This window comes from Parasteatoda tepidariorum, chromosome 9 (assembly GCF_982258835.1).
Source record: "Parasteatoda tepidariorum strain Cologne lab strain chromosome 9, Ptep-v5.0, whole genome shotgun sequence".
Classification (NCBI taxonomy): Eukaryota; Metazoa; Arthropoda; class Arachnida; order Araneae; family Theridiidae; genus Parasteatoda; species Parasteatoda tepidariorum.
Window position 1 is genome coordinate 43,497,360 of NC_141763.1, and position 20,343 is coordinate 43,517,702.

General features: G+C 34.2%; 1 protein-coding gene across 1 annotated transcript; it reads right to left on the reverse strand.

Annotated features, from left to right (window-relative positions):
- Nucleotides 1-2,572: 2,572 nt before the first annotated feature.
- LOC107448271 (putative methyltransferase-like protein 24) lies at nt 2,573-18,060 on the reverse strand. The gene is made up of 5 exons (XM_043053354.3): nt 17,768-18,060; nt 14,047-14,218; nt 11,199-11,348; nt 7,397-7,556; nt 2,573-3,056 (listed from the first exon to the last, which is right to left on the reverse strand). Exons 1-5 carry the CDS (start codon nt 17,955-17,957, stop codon nt 2,841-2,843), a joined length of 888 nt encoding a protein of 295 aa, XP_042909288.2. The 5' UTR covers nt 17,958-18,060; the 3' UTR covers nt 2,573-2,840.
- Nucleotides 18,061-20,343: the final 2,283 nt, after the last annotated feature.

A 20,343-nucleotide genomic window follows, 5' to 3' on the forward strand; every position in this document is an offset into this window, starting at 1 on the left:
AATACTAAAAGAAAACACAAATATTTTTAATTATAAATAGATAAAACTTCTTTGAAAAAAAAAACGCGTTAAAAAGCAGCAGAAATTTCAAAAAAAAAGTAGCAATAAAGGAAACGAAGGAAATAAAAATATGACCACCGAAGCCGACGTCTTCAGGGGATACCGGCCTCGGTAGCCATAAAACAAAATAATTTCTAATTGAGGGAGAGGCAAATGCCTAAATTCATTAAAATAATCGTGATCGTTATAATCTGTGAAATACTATTTTAAAATGTTTAATTAGAGGAATGAAGAATTTTCATCGTTCTAGGTTTATTAGGTCTGATGTCCCACAGTTAAAATTTGTAAAAATTCCTTGTGCAATATATAGTGCATCATGAAATTTCTTTTTTGTGCATACGTATATACTGAAAATGAATAAAATAAGACGAATTATGGTTCCCATCTAAATTGTTATTTTCATAATTTGTTCAATACATTGTTGTTAGAAAAACAATATTCCTTTTTAAAAAAAATTCCATGTTTATTTCGTTGGCATTTTATTTTAAATAATTTCATAAATGCAATCGAAAAACTAATTAAACTATGAATTATTAGTAAAGTTTGGAACCTTTGTAGTTGAGTGAAATCCAAACCCCTAAAACACCATTGGCGAAAGTGCATTCCGATCGTATATTTAGCCTTTGACAATCGAACCCCGGTCTAAATCGCTGTTGATGACGAAAGCTGTACTCACTACATTGGCGGGAAAGCCCCTGCGATATACAAATTTTTCAAGCATGTGGCATGACACGCTTCCAGACAAATTATTAGAAATTTTGAAGTATGATATATGTCATCGTTCATACTTGCTGTAGCCTTAATTTAGAGCTAAGCTCAACCATATTATCACTCTTCTTAAGCTTTAAAAACTCTCAACTTGAACGGAAAAATGATTCAATTTTACATCTTAGGGTAGCAGAAAATTTGCCTTGAATTGTGGCTCAAGAACCTATATTATGAATCAATATGGAACCAATTTTTCTATGAGTGCAAATGAATTCTACTATTTTTTTTGTTTTGTTCTAAAATCTGTTTCGTCCTGCAGTGGACTGATCGTTAAGACACGGTTCCCAGCAGATCACCGAAGTCAAGCATCACTGGCTGCGGTCAGTGTGCGGGTGGGTGACCACTTAGATCAGAGTGCGTAGGGACCGAGGGTGTGCGGTATTGGTCCTCGTTAAACTGTGCTACCGTAAAGTGCTCGACTTCGCGTGCAGGTCGTTGGGCTACCGAAGCAGGGGTGCCATCCCCTCTGTAGAGGATCAAAATTGTGATGGCATGTCTTCGGATTATCCTCAGGGATGTTTCCCAGACCGTCGCCAATAGCCCATTGTGCAGCTCTAGTGCGACGTAAATGAACTGCAACAACAACTAAAATCTGTTTCATTTCATTACCAAAAAGAAAAACTATCGCAAAAATTGTAAATACTGGCAGCTATGTTATTAACAAAGAGAGAAATAAATGCAAGTGAAAATCAAAAACCCGAAGTTGGAAACACTGCAGTTACGTGTCGATGCTGCCATCTGTAGAGTAGAAAAAAATGCATATTGAAAACGCACAGGTTTAACCAGCTGCGTCGGCGAGCTCTTTATTCTGGACACAGCTTCAAACACGTACTTAAAATTATGGACACAGCTAACAATGCGTGTTTAAGAAAATGGACACTGCAAATATTTTTTTATAATTATTATTTTTTTTACAAAGTTTATAACGATCTCGTTTATTTACAGTATATTTACAATTACATTTTTACAAATTGTTTGCCAAACACTTGTGATCAGCAAAACCACTTCTGATCCGTAACTCATTCTATTTCAGATATTAATTTAAAAGTACTGTAGAACTTCTTTATCAAATATTGTCGCTATTTCCATTCCATAGTAAATGACCGTTTAAAAAGTACCAGATGTGTCGCTGCTACAAATGTATTTCTTTTCAACAGTAGGCTTTGCACACAATGAAGGGAAATACTAATTATTTTTTATTAATATATAAACGAGGGATAAAGCATAAGGTTTGCAATTTTTGAAGACGCTAAAATGTTAAGGTAGCTACTGAATTGAGCGAAACAAGCAAAAGTTGGTATTCGATTAGACAAATATTTAGTTACCTAGTTCTAGATCAGGGGTTTCCAACTTACACGAGGCCGGGGGCCGCAATTAAAAACAACAGTTAAGTGACGGGCCACAATTTTATCAAAATTTAATATAGGACTCTTTTATGCTTGAAGGAACATTAAATATTACTGTTAGATTTTTATCAAGTTGTACAAAACAAAAGTATTGAATTACAAATTAAAATAAGAAATAGATTTTTACCTGAGAAAATTTTTTTTTGCACCGTTGGTATGTTAAATTTCACAGAAACGAAGAAATTAGTTTTTTTTAATGAAAGAAAAATACTTTAAACCCATATAGATTTTTACGAAAATTGTCTAAAGAAATGACAACTAATATATTTTAGATAGCTGGTCACAAAAGAAGGGTTAGCGTGCCGGATATGGCCCGCTGGCCGTCAGTTGGTAACCACTGTTCTAGATTAATAAGAGTTGTAGCTGACTTGTGCTTCAGGTGCTTCTTCATTCCTTTATTTAGAGGAATTTATTATTTTTTTATATCCTAATATACTCTCTAAATCTATAAATACACGAGAACTGACCATGATGTTGACTTTGATCTGATTGTTGATTTTTAGTTGGATTTTCTTATCCATCCGCTTTGGCACGTACTTGTCTCAACCGCTGGTACTCGCTGTTGTCAAAATAATGATTCCAAGATAGCACAGTCAACGAATACTTTCAATTAGGGTTCTTATCACTGAACCACGCAAGTTCGTAAAATAATTGTTCTGTTCGGTTACGGGTACCAGGCACGTGTCTGGGGCGTGTTACTTGGTTCTTTCTTGAGCTGAAAAATCTCATTTGGCCTTCCTCTTCCAACTTCCGAAGAATCTGAAGCTTGCGAGCCCAGTTTCCTGAATGCAGGTGGACTTCCACGCAAAGATGGTTTATTTTCTGTAATAAACGTGAGAAGTAATAATATTTTAAAATTTCTCATATTGGTAATATTGTTTGAAATAATAAATCCTTTTCAAACTAAATAAACATACCACAATAGAGGTATAGTGCGGCTTTCAGGAGAACTCTTCCAGACACCCGTCTCGCGTTGTGGCGGGTACTATGGTTACGATGAAAGGTCTCTTTGAATAGGGATGTGGAGTGAATAGTTCTGCCTTAATCTTAGCGTAGGTCGTCGTGAGTAATCGACACCATCTTTCCTCCATTTCACCCCCATTAGAAATGTACTCTCGTCAGTGGCGTAGCGAGGGGTGGGCAAGGGGGGGCATCATGCCCCGGGCGCTACTCACAAAGGGGCGCCAAATGGTCCGCAAAACAAAAAATTGCTAGATAATTTTTATTATAATTGATTTTTGGAAAATATATTTTAAATTTAGTGCTAGTCTAATATAATATATGTTAATTCGTAAATAAAAAGGAACACTAATAGTCTAAATCAAACTGTAATAAATATATTCATAATAGAAATGGTACGTCTTTTCTACTGGCAGGGCTGACTCGACCTGTGTCTGTCTGTACTTTCTTATGGCATCTACGCTGTGTGGTTGCATAAATTATCTCCTTTCTTGATTTGTCTGATAAAATATGTTATAATAAATATTTGCAGTGTACAAAGTTCAAACATTTTTTCTTTCAGAACACTATTTATTTTTATTTCTATAAACGCAATGCAGTTTGCCCTTGTTATTTTAATACGATAACAATAACACTCTAATGTACTTATATGTACAGTCACGGAAAAAAGTATCCGGAAAATAACATTTAAAGGATCGCCTATTTTTTAATATAGATACTTCTCAGACACACAGCAAATACAGCGTTTTGCCGTTTCTAGGAAAGGACGCAAACGCCGTATTCGTTGTGTGCCTGACAATTATCTGTATTAAAAATAAATGATTCTTTATTTGTTACTTTTCAGATACTTTTTTCCGTGACTGTACATATCCGTGACACTTGGGACAGGTTGTGGAAGTCCGCAACAAATTAGAGAAATACCCGAAATATTAAAGTTTAAATTACTTTGTGCGTGTATTTTTCAGTTTTGCGTCCTTGTCATCGCGCTCTGCTTAGAATAAAAATGTAATGTTATAACGTTTAATATTTAATAAATTTAATGTTAGCATAAATTACGTATATTTCACTGTGTTACTACCTTTCAAATTCAAGGCATTTTTGGTAAGTAATAAAACAAATAAGATTACTTACTACATCTACTCGACGATTCTATTACTCAGTGAATAGGGTATGAAAAAATTTGTTAATAGTGATCAATAAAACAATTGAAGAAATTGACAATATTCAATTTTTATTACTATTTATAGTAATAAAAATTGAGAATTTTTAATTTACCGTAAATATTATGGACTTTTGTTTGATTCAACTCCTGATATCTCTCATTGAGAACAAATGTCCCAAGTCGTTAGGTATGTAAATGTTGATTTTATCAATAAAAATTTTTCCATTAAAGAATCTTTTTTGGGTTTTATTGAAATACATGCCAAAGATGCAGCCTCGATCGAAAATACAATTTTAGAGAAATTAAATTTCGATGAAATTTCATTAACAAACTACAGATCACAACGTTACGATAATGCTGCCGTGATGGCAGGTCACACATCTGGTGTTCAACAAAGAATAATGGAAAAAAATCATAAAGCATTTTTGTAAATTGTGATAACCATTCATTGAATTTAGTTGGAGTTACTGCAGCTAAACAAGATTTTTTTTCTTCTTTCCTCCAAGCCCTGAGCATGTACCTAGGTTTTGGAAAACCCTCAATCGTGCGCAGCTCAGATTTACAAGATCCTAGAATGAATTTTAGAGAAGCATTCCATGATCTTGAATCCTTAGCGAATGAACTAGCCGAAATTCGAGACAAGTTCTGTGAAGAAGCAATAGAAAAAGCCAAGTCTCTTTGAGAAAAATGGAATATCGGTACAACAATACGTGTAAAAAAACGTCGCAAAATGCCCAAAGGATTGGCTAGAGATGTTGGTCTTTCCGCAGAAAGTGAAATTTCTCGCGTTATGAAAAGCGTCCATGATCATCTCCAACAAGAAATATGTACACGATTTGCACGATTAAGTGACCTTAATTTCAAATTTGGATTCCTACTAGACGTTGAAAATTTATTAAACAAGGATAATGTTGATAATGACCCTGAAAAAGTTTTAAAAATTTGGGTGAATTTTATAATACAGATTTCAATATAGAACTCTTTATCGAAGTACGTGATTGCAAAATGTTACCCCGCAGTAGAAAGGAAATTGAGCCTAAAACTCCTTTAGAATTTCTATACTATACTTCTTTTATAATCTCGTATGTAGAAGATGTTTTTCCAAACCTGAGAGTGGCACTTCAAATACTCCTGACTATCTCAGTATCAATTGCTAGCTGCAAACGTTCATTCAGCAAATTAAAATTAATTTTGACTATCAACGATGGGACAAGATCGCCTATGTGACCCAGCATTTTTCAGTATGGAAAGAGAAAAATTTGAAATGATCAACTTTGATGATATTATTGTTAAATTTGCTTCATCGAAAGCAAGGAAAATTTATACATAGTAATTAGTTTTATTAATGTATTATAATCACATTATTATTAAATATATGTATCACCTTAGAGATAATAAATATTTACTTTTTTATTGTTTTAAAACTGCGTGTTTTTAAAATATTTCTTTTTAAATATGTAAATAAATAATGGGTATCTTTTGAAGTAATTCTAGATCATCATATACATTTCAAAATCTAGTCTTGTTTACATTTTTTGTCTGAAATTTAAAGCCTAGCTTGAGCCTATGACTTTATTTATTTTACTTGACTTATTTATTAATTTGCGAGTATATTTTACATGTAATATTATATGGTTTTCGAATGGGGGGGGGGGGCGCTAAAAAGGTATTGTGCCCCGGGCGCGAGTTAAGCTCGCTACGCCACTGACTCTCGTCTGTTGCCATAGCAGCAGACAGCTCCAGACTTTCAGTCTGGGGGAGTTCTCCTCAAAGCCGCACTATAGAAACAAAAGGGGAAACTTTAAATTCTTCGTATTGCTTTTACTTCCGTGTTGTTAGTTTTATCTGTAACTTGCCTTGAAACAAACTAACACCACGCATGAAAAGCGAAACGGAAAATTTTAAAATTTTTTATTGTTGTTGTTTTGTTTTTAATTTCGTTTCATTATTTTTATTTTTTATTACTTTTTTTTTTAAATTTTGGGACAAACAAAACTAAAGCTACAGAGGAAAAGCAAAACGGAAAACTTTCAATTCTTTGCGTTGCATTTGCTACCGTGGCGTCAGTTTCATTTTTTTCTTGGCTTGAGAAAATAAAACCAACAACATAAACAGGTCAATTGACAAATAAGACACCACATAGGCAAAAGCAGGACAGAAAACTTTAAATTCCTTGTATTGCCCTTGTGGAGTTTTATTTGCTTCTTAAAAATAATTTTCAGATTTGTAAGAATAAGCAATATACGATTTTATAAATATTTAATGATATTTTAAAAAATTAAAATTCAAGTTAAAGAAAAATGTTTCCAAAAGAATTTTGAAAAAAGTACGGATCGATTTACATTAGAAACAAAAGGGGAAACTTTAAATTCTTCGTATTGCTTTTACTTCCGTGTTGTTAGTTTTATCTGTAACTTGCCTTGAAACAAACTAACACCACGCATGAAAAGCGAAACGGAAAATTTTAAAATTTTTTATTGTTGTTGTTTTGTTTTTAATTTCGTTTCATTATTTTTATTTTTTATTACTTTTTTTTTTAAATTTTGGGACAAACAAAACTAAAGCTACAGAGGAAAAGCAAAACGGAAAACTTTCAATTCTTTGCGTTGCATTTGCTACCGTGGCGTCAGTTTCATTTTTTTCTTGGCTTGAGAAAATAAAACCAACAACATAAACAGGTCAATTGACAAATAAGACACCACATAGGCAAAAGCAGGACAGAAAACTTTAAATTCCTTGTATTGCCCTTGTGGAGTTTTATTTGCTTCTTAAAAATAATTTTCAGATTTGTAAGAATAAGCAATATACGATTTTATAAATATTTAATGATATTTTAAAAAATTAAAATTCAAGTTAAAGAAAAATGTTTCCAAAAGAATTTTGAAAAAAGTACGGATCGATTTACAAAAGCAACAATATGCCCTTGATTTGAAAAGATCTGCAAAGGATGTTTTATGACTTAAACAACCTCTTATTACTATAATTAATAAAGTTTTGAAGTGTTTCATGAATTGTAATACAGTTGATTGATATTAAATACCTTGAATAATTTCTTTTCCAACATATCTTCCAGAACCTTCCACTCATCGCCTTCGATGTCTAACTTAAGAATATCAAGGGTTCGATTTTGATGACCAAGGAATTCCATAATATCATCCAGGGTTCTCATCTTCCATGTCACCAACTCTTTTCGTAGAAATCTAATGAAAGAGTGGAGGGAAAAAAATCTTTAAATCTAGTAACATTCGTGGTTTAGATCCAGTGGTACTCGCAACCCTACTCGGTACATGAAAGGGTCAACGCTGGCGTAGGGTTGAAGGTGTAAAGGCGGTTACCGAAGATATTAGGTATGCAGTTAAAGCACTTAATTGTCCTCTATTGAATTTTCTTCTATATTATTGTTTAGGGTCGGGATAGCCTGGTTGGTAGGGCACTGGGCCCATGTCCAAGAGTTCGTGGGCACGATCCCCCCCGGCCGAAGACTCCCCGTGTAGCAAATGGTGACTGATGCACATTAAATCTGTCGAATCGCAAAGTCCTCCATGCTCCCATAACAAATCAATACTTTTGGAGGTACTGATCCGGAAGTTTCCTTGTCTTCTGGATTGGTTAAAAAATTACAAGGTTACGGAGTTGAGCATCAGTAGTCGTAAACCCGAAATTGGGTCGGCTGTTCAACGACGGTTATAAAAATTAGTTTCTAGCTTTCTTTTAAAGTACATTTTTTTGTGAAAAATGGAGAACAGACATGCAAGTTGTTCCAGTGGGGTGATACCAAACAGTAGAGCGTGTTAAATTAATCGATTTATTGCGTTTTAAATTAATAGGTCAAGTACAAGTACGGGAGTTTCAGTTGGCAGAAGTGAAAGTTCTAACTACAATATTGCCATATCTATTACAATAGAGAGCTTACTGTGCGTTGAAAACACTAATTCTTAATCTGTGATAATTATCACGAGACTGCTTCGGACAAACTTGTGTTGTCATGAAGATGAGGTGTTTTTTTAAAAAAAATTGAAACTGGTTCGAATCTGTATCATAACTATAATTTGCTAAAAATTTGTGAATACGTGTATAATTTTGTGAACATTCTTTTGTTATGAAGCTAAATATCACAGACGGACCCTAAATAAACAGTTTAATTAGAAAATTTGCAAGAAAATATCTAAATTATTGCGAAATTTTGAGAGGAAATAGCACCTAATGTCTTTCTCACGGAAGACTCGGCTTGACTACATTTTTGCGACAAAATAATAACTATGGTAACTTCGAGTTTCAAAGCGATAGGACCAATATTTACGGGGTAAAACGGGAAACGCCTAGAATCATATCAAAAGTTGCGGGATTTCGTCGCCAAGCCTACATAAATAGGAGTGTGCTAAGTATATAATGCTATTAATTAACTCAGACAATATTAGTAATTAACTCAAATGCACTGCGAAAACATTTGGTGTATAGTATCGAAAGCTTTTGGAAACATTGTATATAGTACAGAACCGTAGTAATACTAAATATAGTACAGAACCGTAGTACAGAACTAAATATAGTATCAAACTAAACAAACTAAATATGGTACAGAACCGTAGTAATAGTGTAAAGAATTATATAAAACTGACGAAATAACAATTGTTTTTTTTATGTCCGTTGTTGAACAGCTGACCCAATTTTGGGTTTACGACTACTAATGAACTCCGTAGCCTTGTAACTTTGAACCAACCCAGAAGACAAGGAAACTCCTGAATCAGCACCCCTAGAGGTATTGTTTTGTTATTGGAACATGGAGGACTTTGCGACTTGACAGATTTAGCGTGCATCAGTCACACGGGGAGTCTACAGCCGGTGGAGATCAAAGCTACGACCTCTTGGAAATCGTCACGATACTACGACCTCTGGGTTATCCCGACCCAAAAGTCACTATTAGAAATAGTGGGGCTTTATTCCCAAGTCTTTCAATTGCAAACTAAGCTTAATCCTTCAGGAAATTAAAGAATATTCTGCTCTGGAGGAACATGGAGGACTTTGAGACTCGAACGATTTAACTTGCATCAGTCACCATGCATCAGTCACAGTCTTCGACCGGCTGGGATCAAACACACGAACTCTTTGGACATGGATCCAGTGCCCTACCAACCAGGCTATCCCGGCCCAATAACAATTGTTTGAAAGAATAAAAGCGAATAAATTACTGAAAACGTGTTTTTTTTTTAAACGAAGTGTTTTTACAATGAAGTCATAAAGTGATACTAGTGCACATGAAAATATTTATTGTCGGTAAATGAACAAACAAAAAAGAATAAATAAATCTGCAACAGTGAAAAAGTAAATAAAAAATAAGACTGGGAAGAATTTTGGTTTATCTCAACGTAAATATTGTCAATTATACACCAAAGTGACCATAAGAACTAGTGTTTCACCTTAAAAATGCTTTCATTGGGTATCATACTTTCTTAGAAGGAAACTACAAGAAAAATATAAATCCTTTATCAACGATCGAGAAATTGGTATTTTTTTTCAAGATTCGGTATATCCTCTCGTGTTTGAAATATTACTTTTCATATTTGGTCGAAACCATTTTTTTGTGTAACCTTTAATGTTCATTTTACTGCGTTTTGATTAACTCGTTTTCGCGTGACTGAGGGTGGAACGTTCCATTAAAACTTCGACCACTCTCCGATTAGCACCTAGATCTTTATCTTGCTTAAATCTAGAACACTGTACCTGACCAAATGTAATTATCAATCGTTTCTTGATAGTGACAAAAGCAACTTATCGTTATCTTGTCACCGATCTAAATCTCGACAATTGGTTAGAACGTTCACTTTTCCATTTGAACTTAATACCTGACAACTATACAAGTTAAAACTGCTTCTGGAATACTGCGAGCAAACATTTGCATCATTTTACTGCCATCAAAACCAATGTTCAACTCCGTAACCTTGTAATTTAAAACCCAATCCAGAAGACAAGGAAACTCTTAAATCAAGTACCGGGATGAATTTATCTGCGTGGAGGATTTTTTGATGGAAGTAACCCCTATTTGCGTTATATGGAGAGGAAAACCGCAACCCTCCCACAGTTAACCTGAAGAGAAGGAGACTTTAACTCATGATCCATCTTCCATTGAGGATATTTTAGGCCAGCATTGTGGTTGATTCGAACCCTGGTCACCTCATTAGGAGCCGAGCGTTCTATCCCATGAGCCACCCTGGCTCAGAAGATAATTTTTTATTTTATTTCATAACCATCGTTGAACAGCCAAACCAATTTTTGGGTTTATGAATACTAATGTTAAACTCCGCAGCCTTGTAATTTTGAACCCAATCCAGAAAGTAAGGGAACTCATGGATCAAGTATTGGGAGAAATTTGCTTTCGTTGAGGATATTTTGATGGAACTAATCCGCATTTTCGTCGCATGGAGAAGAAAGTCACGAAGAGCTCCCACGGTTAGTTTGACGGTAAGGGGACTAACCCATGATCCGTCTATCACTGAGGATATATTTTATGTCAGTACTGTGGTCAGTGCAAACCAGGTGCGAAATTTGTATCGATCAGCCATCGCTAGGATTCGAACCTGGCTCACCTCATTGGAAAGCGAACACTCTATTCCCCGAGCTTCACAACTCGGAAATTAATATTTTATTTTATTTTATAACCGTCCAGTGGACAGCCAACCCAATAAACTTCTGTCAACCATCGAAAATTCCAGTCACGTCTTTAAAAAGTGAAGCCCCCTATGATTATCGCCTTAGGTCTAACGAATTACTTTCGTCTGTTTAAACTACTTGAAAAATGAAGCGTGTAAAAATAAGATCAATGCTGTAACACTGTCCAAAAGACTTACCTATCTTCATTAAAGTCAGATATTCCAAAAGGATGGAACCATATGTTGGCTTTGTGTTTGTGGCTGCTCATTTTCAAACTTGGATCAAAAGTGTAAACTTCACATCCGAATTTTACCACTTCCTCCTCAAACGACCATTCATCATTTCCACTACAAAAACAAGAATAGTCGCTGTTAATCTTTGCAAATTCTTTTCTATTTACCGAAGATTTTTAAGTGGATCACATTGGATTTGGGTGGATTTCAGGTACAACCAACTGCTTAGATGCTGTTAAAAAGCGTCAACATCGATGCTGAGGAAAAAATAAGCACTATTTTTTAATGAGTACTGAGAAAGAGGCTTGTTAATAGCATTAAATGTAATTCAGAAAAATACAATTGCTTGGAGGCTGTTGACATTCCACCATCAGTGTTGATATAGATATTTAAACTGATACTCTTATTTAATCTGCACTGAAAATGAAATTCAGCCTGCACAGGTGTAATATCATTGTGAATAAGAAACATACAACTGCTTAGATGCAGTTATCATTCCATTACCATTATTGCTGAGATAAATATTGAAATTGATACTCTTATTTAATTTGCACTGAGAATGAAATTCCCATTTTACAGCTGTAATAGCATCAAATGTAATTCAGCAACATACAACTGCTGAGATGCCTTTATCATTCCATTACCATCATTGCTGAGACAAATACCTAAATTGATACTTATTTAATTTGCACTGAAAATGAAATTCCTGATTTACAGCTCTAATAAGCATTAAATGTAATTCAGAAACATACAACTATTTAGATGCTGTTGACATCCACCATTACTAGTGCTAAGACAATACTAAACCTCATAATTGCAATTCAGAAACATACAACTGTTTAGATGCTGTTAACATCCACCATCACTAGTGCTAAGACAATACTGAATTTCTTAGTTTTATCTAATTTACAAAAATTACTGATTACTGATTGTTTTAAAATTCAGTTTAATGAAGTCCAGCTATCGATGTTTTGGACGTTCTCTAGCTTTGTTACCAATTAATTTGTGCTTGAACGGATTGGTAGCTGAGCTAATGGACGTACAAAATTCCAATTGCAAACTATGAACCATCATAATTTATAATTCTCTAGCATCTCTGTAATAAATAACAAAAACTTGTAAGTAGTAATTCTCTCTTATCTTTGTAATTAATTAAAAACCTTCGCAATTTAAAATTCGCCTTTATCTTATTGTTAAATTACAAACTATTATGCTTTGCAATTCTCATGCATTGATAAGTTAAATAAGAAACTATACCAATTTATAATTTTTGTGTATCTCTGTGTTAAATAACTAACCATTGTAGTTCTGTATCTCTCTTTTTCATCTTATATTTGACGCTGAAGAAGTTGCTGCTTCATTTTGGTACCGAAACAATCGTTGTGTCTGCTTAATATGACCTTATTTGGGCTTTTTCATGTTTTTTATAACGTAATTCTAACGTATTTAGGGGCGTTATTGAGCGAGGTGTACGAAAACAATCACTTCCAACAAAGTAACTAAATGGATGGCTGCTAATAAACAATGAAAACCGTTTTCTTATCGTCGAAGATAAAAAAAAAAGTCTTTACGCAACTAATTAACCTCATTTAACGTATATAGATGGGCATAATAATAGATCTCATATGAAAAAAAAGTAGCGCATCTATGCGAGGTGATTATTCCTTTTAGTCGCTTGGACGATTATGTAGTATTATTTTCTCTTTACAATTTCAAGTAAATAACGCATTTAAATATCTCGGGTTTTTATAACTTTATTGTTGCCTTGAAGCTGATGTGAAACTAAAATGTAGTTTTTTATTTAAAATTTTTTCTATATATTTCTACTCTTTAAATATCAAACATGTTTTGGTTAAAACAATAATTTTGACATTTGGCTATCCAGCATAGCGAAATGGTCAATAAAGCCACCACGTTGTCTTGGATGTTGACAAGCAACTCTTAGTATATTAAGATGGTAGTACTATTCATTGTTCCAAAGAGCCATAAAATGTTCTAGACATCACAGTTTAGTACATAGCCGTCAGCCAAGCGACTGACGTACTAAAATGTGATGTATATTATTGTTTTTACTTAAAAACTATATTTACTTATTCGTAAAATAAGGCATTTCGATTAGTTGCAACAATGATTAGGCTTTATTAAATGTACTATAATAATTTATTATTAGAATAAGATTTTTCTATCAGTAATAACAGTGACCAGCCTTTATTAAATGTACTATACTTATTTATTATTAAAATAAATGGTACCGATTAGTTGTAGCTGTGACTAGTCTGTTGAATATATTATACTTATTTATTATTAAAATAAGGCGTTCCGATTAATTGCAACAATGACAAGCCTCTATTAAAGGAACTATATCATTTATGTCTAAAATGTGACGCTACGAATATTTTTGCAACGTTTCCAGACTATTTTTTTAATTTCTATGGATGCAAATATATAACTCAAATAAGAGAATGAAGCATGTTTTAGTACCAAGCGAAGAAAAATTTTGGAAAGCAAACAAAGACGTTTCTGGGTTTTTTAAAGATTTGCATTACATAATGGCAACTATGTTTTACAAATATATTTCTGAAATATAAATAGATTCCCCCCTCATAGTTCTAAGGGGATTTCTCGATTTTACACAGCTTCAATTAAGAGTGATTTGTATACAATCAGTCAAAATTTATAACAAATTGAGCCATGGACAGGTTAACTTATGAATTACATTTTATAAGTTAATACATATACATTTTATAAGAAATCGTTATAAATATCATTAATTTAGGACTTTTATTAATTTATGATTGAATGTATGACTTACCCAAAGGAGTAAACCAAGCAAGGTGGTCGCAGAGTCATCCCCAAATCTTGACAAATAATCTTATCGCCGTCTAGTCTGTTTTTATCATCTTTCTGACCTCCTAATGACAGAGCTGTATAACACAAAGTCTTCGGATGTTGTACGTAGTACAAGAGTCTCTCGAAATCTATAGCTGGAAGTATTTAGATATTTTGTTTTAAATTTGCGAGAACATATGCTATATTTTATTACATATTTTATAACCGTCGTTGAACAGCCGACTGAATTTTTTGGGTTTGCGACTACTAATGTTCAACTTCGTAGCCCTGTAATTTTGAACCTAATCCAGACGACAAAAGAACTCCTGGATCAAGTATTGGGAGAAATTTGCCTTCGTGGAGGACATTTTTGATGGAACGAACCCGCATTTACGTTACACGGAAAGGAAGACCACGAGAACCTCCCACGGTTAGCCTGAAGGCAAAGGGACTCAATCCCATTGTCCGTCTACCACTGAGGATATTTCTCGTCAGTACTGTGGTGGGTGCGAGCCGGTTGCAGAACTCCAATCCCAGCCACTACTGGGTTCGAATCCGGGTCATCTGGTTAGGAGGCGAGTGCTCTATCCCCTGAGCCATCGCGGCTTAAATGATATATTTTATAATATTCACGATTTAAGAATTGAGTTTGCAACGATATAAGATTTGCTAGTTTTAACTCTAACTAATAAAATATCAGTTTTAACGCTCGCTTTTCTGAATTGCATGTCTTTCGTTTCCTGTGTTAGGTTAATACACGTAAAATCAACGTTAACAATTTCACAGCATATGGTCTCCGAATTCGTATTTTATAAAGTATATGAAACACACTTAGATAGATATTTACGTTTTTAGAGTGTTTCTATAACTTAAATGAGAGAAACGTAACAAACAAGAACTAATAAAATAAATTGGAATTTATCTATTACGTCCTGAGTAAATTGTGGTAAATTCTGAATTTCACATTTCAAACTGCACTATTTTACAGTTAGTCTTTATTTTAGAGAGTTAACTTATTGAGTTGAACTTATAACTTATTATAACTTATTATGGTAAATCTAATAGTATGATGCATCATTGGTATAAACAATTGGTATAACAACAAGAAAAAAAATAAAAGTTGTGTATTAGGTGACCTAAATGTGTAACATGGTGATAATAGGGTACTTATTCTTTTCGGGGGGTGGTAAAAAACCTATTACCACTGCACCTATTTTAGACAAGGACCTTTGTTGGTATGAAAGGTTCTCAGAACAGTATTTATAACGGCAATAAAAGTAGTACTCAATACCGAATTTAATTAGGCATCGCTGGCGTCAGTATTAACTTGGCGATTTTTATGGCCTTCGAAATAAGTACCGATATTAGTTCATTCACCAAAAATGGTCATAAGAATATTAGTGTCGTTACTAATTTTAGAAATGCAATGAATTAATTTTTGTACTAGATATAAATAGAAATAAAAAAGTTTTGCATTAAAAAGCTAAATTTATAGAGGAAAAGTACTTATACATGTAGGAAAACCATAACAAATCGCCTTACAATTATTGACGCCTATGGTGCCTAACTAATTTTAGTAATAGATACTACTGCTATTACGTTAATTGGTGCTTTTAATGGGCACTAAATATACTAATACTTACTATAAGTATCTTGGTACAAATATTGGCATACCTGCCAACTCTTCCGGATTTTCCGGAAGATTTTATTTTCATATTTAAAGTGGTAGCAATACTCTGGTTATTCCAATTAACTTTTTGAATTGTAATGATAATTATAAACGAGTTTGACCACCACTACATATAAATAATTACAATAAATACATTAAAGCATAATAATCCTTGCGCAAGCGAATTTCAACGGGATCAAAATATAAATATATTTTTGAGTCAGATTGTTTTTCGTTTATTGTTTTACAACCACTCTGAAAATCCATTCTCGGAAAGAGTGAAAGTTGGCAGGTATGCATTGGTATATTTAGTGCACTTGACTATCAGGAGTTGACATGAGTTTGAAGTACAGATATTACTTTCAGCAGATGATCCACTGATTTGGATCACAGGTAGTATAGCAGACAATCTACCGCTCTAGATCACGCTGCTATGTAAAAATATATGAAAGTATTCGAATACAAAAAAAGAACGAATTAATTTACTGATTTAAAATTAAATGCAGTTTAATTTAATTAAAATTTTATCAAGTTTTCGATTCCATTTAACTCTACAAAAACAGAAGTAGAATTTATCTTTAAAAAGATCATTTAGCTTAAGAACAATCATCAGGAACAAAAAAAGCTCCAGTCGCTTCTAATGTTTTTGGATAAACGCAAGAAAATAATCAATATAGTAATAAATTATCGCGATATTGTGAATGCATAAAAATATCGCAAATATTTCTTCATTGCTATTAAATGCTGGATAAAGTTTGATATATTTTTGCTATACTTTAAGAAGAAAAATGAAACTGGCAGAATGACTGCATACGAACAAACATTTTTTTATCTATATACAGTCAACGCAGTATGATGACCTTTCTCACCGATGTTTTTTTAAATCAAAAGCATAAAAATATTGCAAATATTTACTCATAGTCCGTTTAATCCTTAATCCTAATACTGAGTAATCCTTAAAAATAATTTTATTTTATTTTATAATTGGCGTTGAACAGCTGACCCAATTCTGAGTTTATGACTATCAATGTTCAACTCCGTAGCCTTGTAATATTGTACCTAATCCAGAAGACAAGAGAACTCCTAGATAAGGCATATGGAACAAACTAGCCTTCGTAGAGCACTTTGTGATGGAACTTACCCGCATTTGCATTACGTGGAGAAAATCATGAAACTCTTTCATGGTTAACCCGATGGCAAGGGGATTCTAATCCATGACCTGAGGATAGTTTTACACTGTGGTCAGTGTGAGCCGGGAGAGCAAAATTCGTAACAACCAGCCATCGCTAGGATTCGAACCTGGGTTACATCATTGGGAGCCGAAAGCTCTATCCCTTGAGCCATCGTGATTATTGAACGCATTTTTTTAAATATTAATTCTTATCTAAGTAAAATTTTTTTAAAAACGCCTGGTAAAGGAAAGTCAAATGTCTGAAATATCTCACTTCAAATTTTGTTCACTTCAAAATTATTTGTAAAATTCGTAACAAACAACCACCGCTGGGATTTGAACCTGGGTTACATCATTGGTAGTCGAACGCTCTATCCTTTGAGCCATCGCGATTATTAAAAATATTAAGGAAACTAAACTGACAGAAAATAATTGACATGATTAATTTTTTTTAAATAATAATTCTTATCTAAGTAAATATTTTTTAAAAACGCCTGGTAAAGGAAAGTCAAATGTCTGAAAATATTTCTCTTAATACACATTATTAGATTAATTATGATTAATATTATATTATTAATTAATTATTGTATTATTAATAATTAATTATCAGACACTTTATTCATACACATTACTTAATAAACATTTTGTAGCTGCGGTACATCCTTATTAACATTTAATGAATTTAATTCAATTAAAGAAAATGTAAAGCTAGTTGTTTATCTTATCTCTCGCAAAGAAGTTATCGATTTGTTGGGAAATAACCTTGTTTGCAAAATGAAACTTCAGAAATTCTGGACATCAAGTTTGCTAACTTGCTTTGAAAAAATTCAGCAGTAAATAATAATAATAACAAAATAAACTTACCGTTTTCTCTTTTTATATCTTCTCGTTTTCTGTCAATACCATCTTGGAATAATATCCTTTTACTGAGTAACAACACGTAAACAAGTAGAAGAAAAATAGTGATCAAAACAGTCCTGGAACTTTTACGGCGGAAGTTGAATTTTCGAAAGGCTGATTCGAATAAATAAAAATGCTCTCTGACTCTCTCCATGCCTGCAACTGAGGTAGATTATTTTTGTCTTGCTTGATGCATGAAAGGAAAAGGGAAAAAACTGTAAAAAGAGCATTCTTCAACTCGTTTCTGCATTATTTTTTCACTATCCGACCGGTATGTTGACCTACATATATTGACCTAGGGTCAGTTAATAACTTCACTGATCCGTGAAGCTGTTTTTGTTTATTCCGTTTTTTTCATTTACAAATTGGTGGGGAGAAAGCTATTATTTATATTTGTTTCCTTTTGTTTATCGTTCGTATTGTTTTATAGTTGAAAAAGCCTTCCTATGTCATAAACAAGCTGCAGCTTTCTTTATGATACAGGCAGACATAGCTACATGTGAACTCAAAACAAACAATACGGATGATAATAGTATGATTATTGATATAGTTGTTTAATGGATTTTAATTTTAATTTTTCTTGGTTATTGCATATACAGGGTGTCCCAGAATTATTGGGACAAACTTTAAGGGGAAGTAAGGGACATCATAAGGATTCAGAATTGTCCAGCAACTCATGGTCGTCAGCGCTATGGAAAAGTAGTATAACAGGTACAGCACACAAAGAGACATAAGGCTGAGAAAATCTGAATATTTATTCGTCAAAGTATTACATGCATCTTGGTAGATGATGTGTGAAAATGTCATAGAAGATATTCAAAGTTTCCACCATTGCCAGCGATGCACGTGTAACACCTTTGAATGAACCATGGATTGGCGGTCTCGCAAAAATACACCTGGATTTTATTGAATATTCGTAGTAGCACAGTCCATTTCGGAACCCACAGGTGTTGTGTAAACGGCACGTTTCAGTGTTTCCCCAAAGAAAGGAATCCACACTGCTTAAATCAGGAGAACGTGGTGGTCAGGGTACCGGTCCACCACGCCCAATCCATCTCGGGAACAACCACACATAGCGGTGAACGAAGAGGTTTCCGACCTATGCAAATCGGAGATTAGAGCGATAAAATAGATGAGTATGTTGCGTTGATGAACATTGCTATGGCATCGATCTTAGTAGCCTAAGCAGATAAAAATAATTTGTTTGACCTAAGATGATAGGCATTGATGTCTCCACTTTCGAAAGACGTGAATGGAATTATCGATCATGATAGAAGTTCATAACGAGAGTTTCAGTTTTCTCTTTTTAGGTCTGGCAACATTATTCTCTTAGACGAGCTCGCCTTCCAATGAGGTGAAGAGGGTTCGTATCCCCGCAATGGCTGGTCTCGCACCGACTCTCGCACCGACTACAGTCCTGACGTAAAATATCCTCAGTGGTAGATGGATCGTGGGTTGGAGTCCCCTTGCCGTCAGGCTAACAGTGGAAGGTTCTCGCGGTCTTCCTCTCCATGTAACGTAAATGCGGGTTAGCTCCATCAAAAAGTCCTCCACGAAGGCATATTTCTCCTAATACTCGATCCAGTAGTTCCATTGTCTTCTGTATTGGGTTCAAAATTACGAAGCTATGGAGTTGAACATTGGTGGTCGTAAACCAAAATTGGGTCGGCTTTTAAACGACGGTTATAAAATAAAATAACCCTGGGCCACCCTATTGTTAAACTCAAAGTTTGAATTCATTCCTAAAACTGCGATCGATGTTTATTGCCATGTGTGTCAAAACAACCAGTAGCTACTTCCTAGTGATTTCGGCCAGGCGACAGATCGGTGCTTGAGCTACAGGTATTACCCGCTCTCTAACTTCTACACCTCACTAATTGTAGTCTCAGCCTCGACATATATAACTAGACCCTTTTTGATTATGTGCGCAAGTTGTTTCATGTACGTCTGGGATTAAACCCATGATCCCTAATTTTCAAGATAACATATGTAAAAGTAAACAATGTTTTTATTCGTACTCCAACCAATACCGCCTTCTAAATAAATATCTGTTTTTTCTTCTGGATTTTAGCAGTGCAGAATATTTTATTAATTTCTAGCTTAGTTTACAATTTAAAGACTTGGGAATATAGGTATAAAGCCCCACTTTTTCTAATAGTGACTTTTGGGCCGGGATAACCGAGAAGTCGTAACACCGTGACGATTTCCAAGAGGTCGTAGGCTCGATCTCCGCCGGCCGGAGATCGGTCCCGTGTAGCAAATGGTGACTAATGCACGTTAAATCTGTGGAGTCTCAAAGTCCTCCATGTTCCCATAACAAATCTTACTTCTCGGGGTACTGATCCAGGAGTTTCCGTGTCTTCTGGATTGGTTCAAAACTCCAAGGCTACGGAGTTGAACATTAGTAGTCGTAAACCCAAAATTGGGACGGCTGTTCAACGACGGTTATAAGTTGTTGTTGATCATTTACGTCGCACTAGAGTTGCACAATAGGCTGCATAGTGGATGGAACCCCCGCTTCGGTAACCCGATGATCTGAA

Excerpts from the sequence above, each read along its gene's own strand:
- LOC107448271 (XM_043053354.3), bottom strand. The coding sequence starts at position 17,957 with ATGGAGAGAGTCAGAGAGCATTTTTATTTATTCGAATCAGCCTTTCGA. Across the intron at positions 7,557-11,198 it reads TCTGACTTTAATGAAGATAG|ATTTCTACGAAAAGAGTTGG; the intron begins GTAAGTCTTTTG and ends CTCTTTCATTAG. Across the intron at positions 3,057-7,396 it reads TGGAAAAGAAATTATTCAAG|AAAATAAACCATCTTTGCGT; the intron begins GTATTTAATATC and ends CGTTTATTACAG.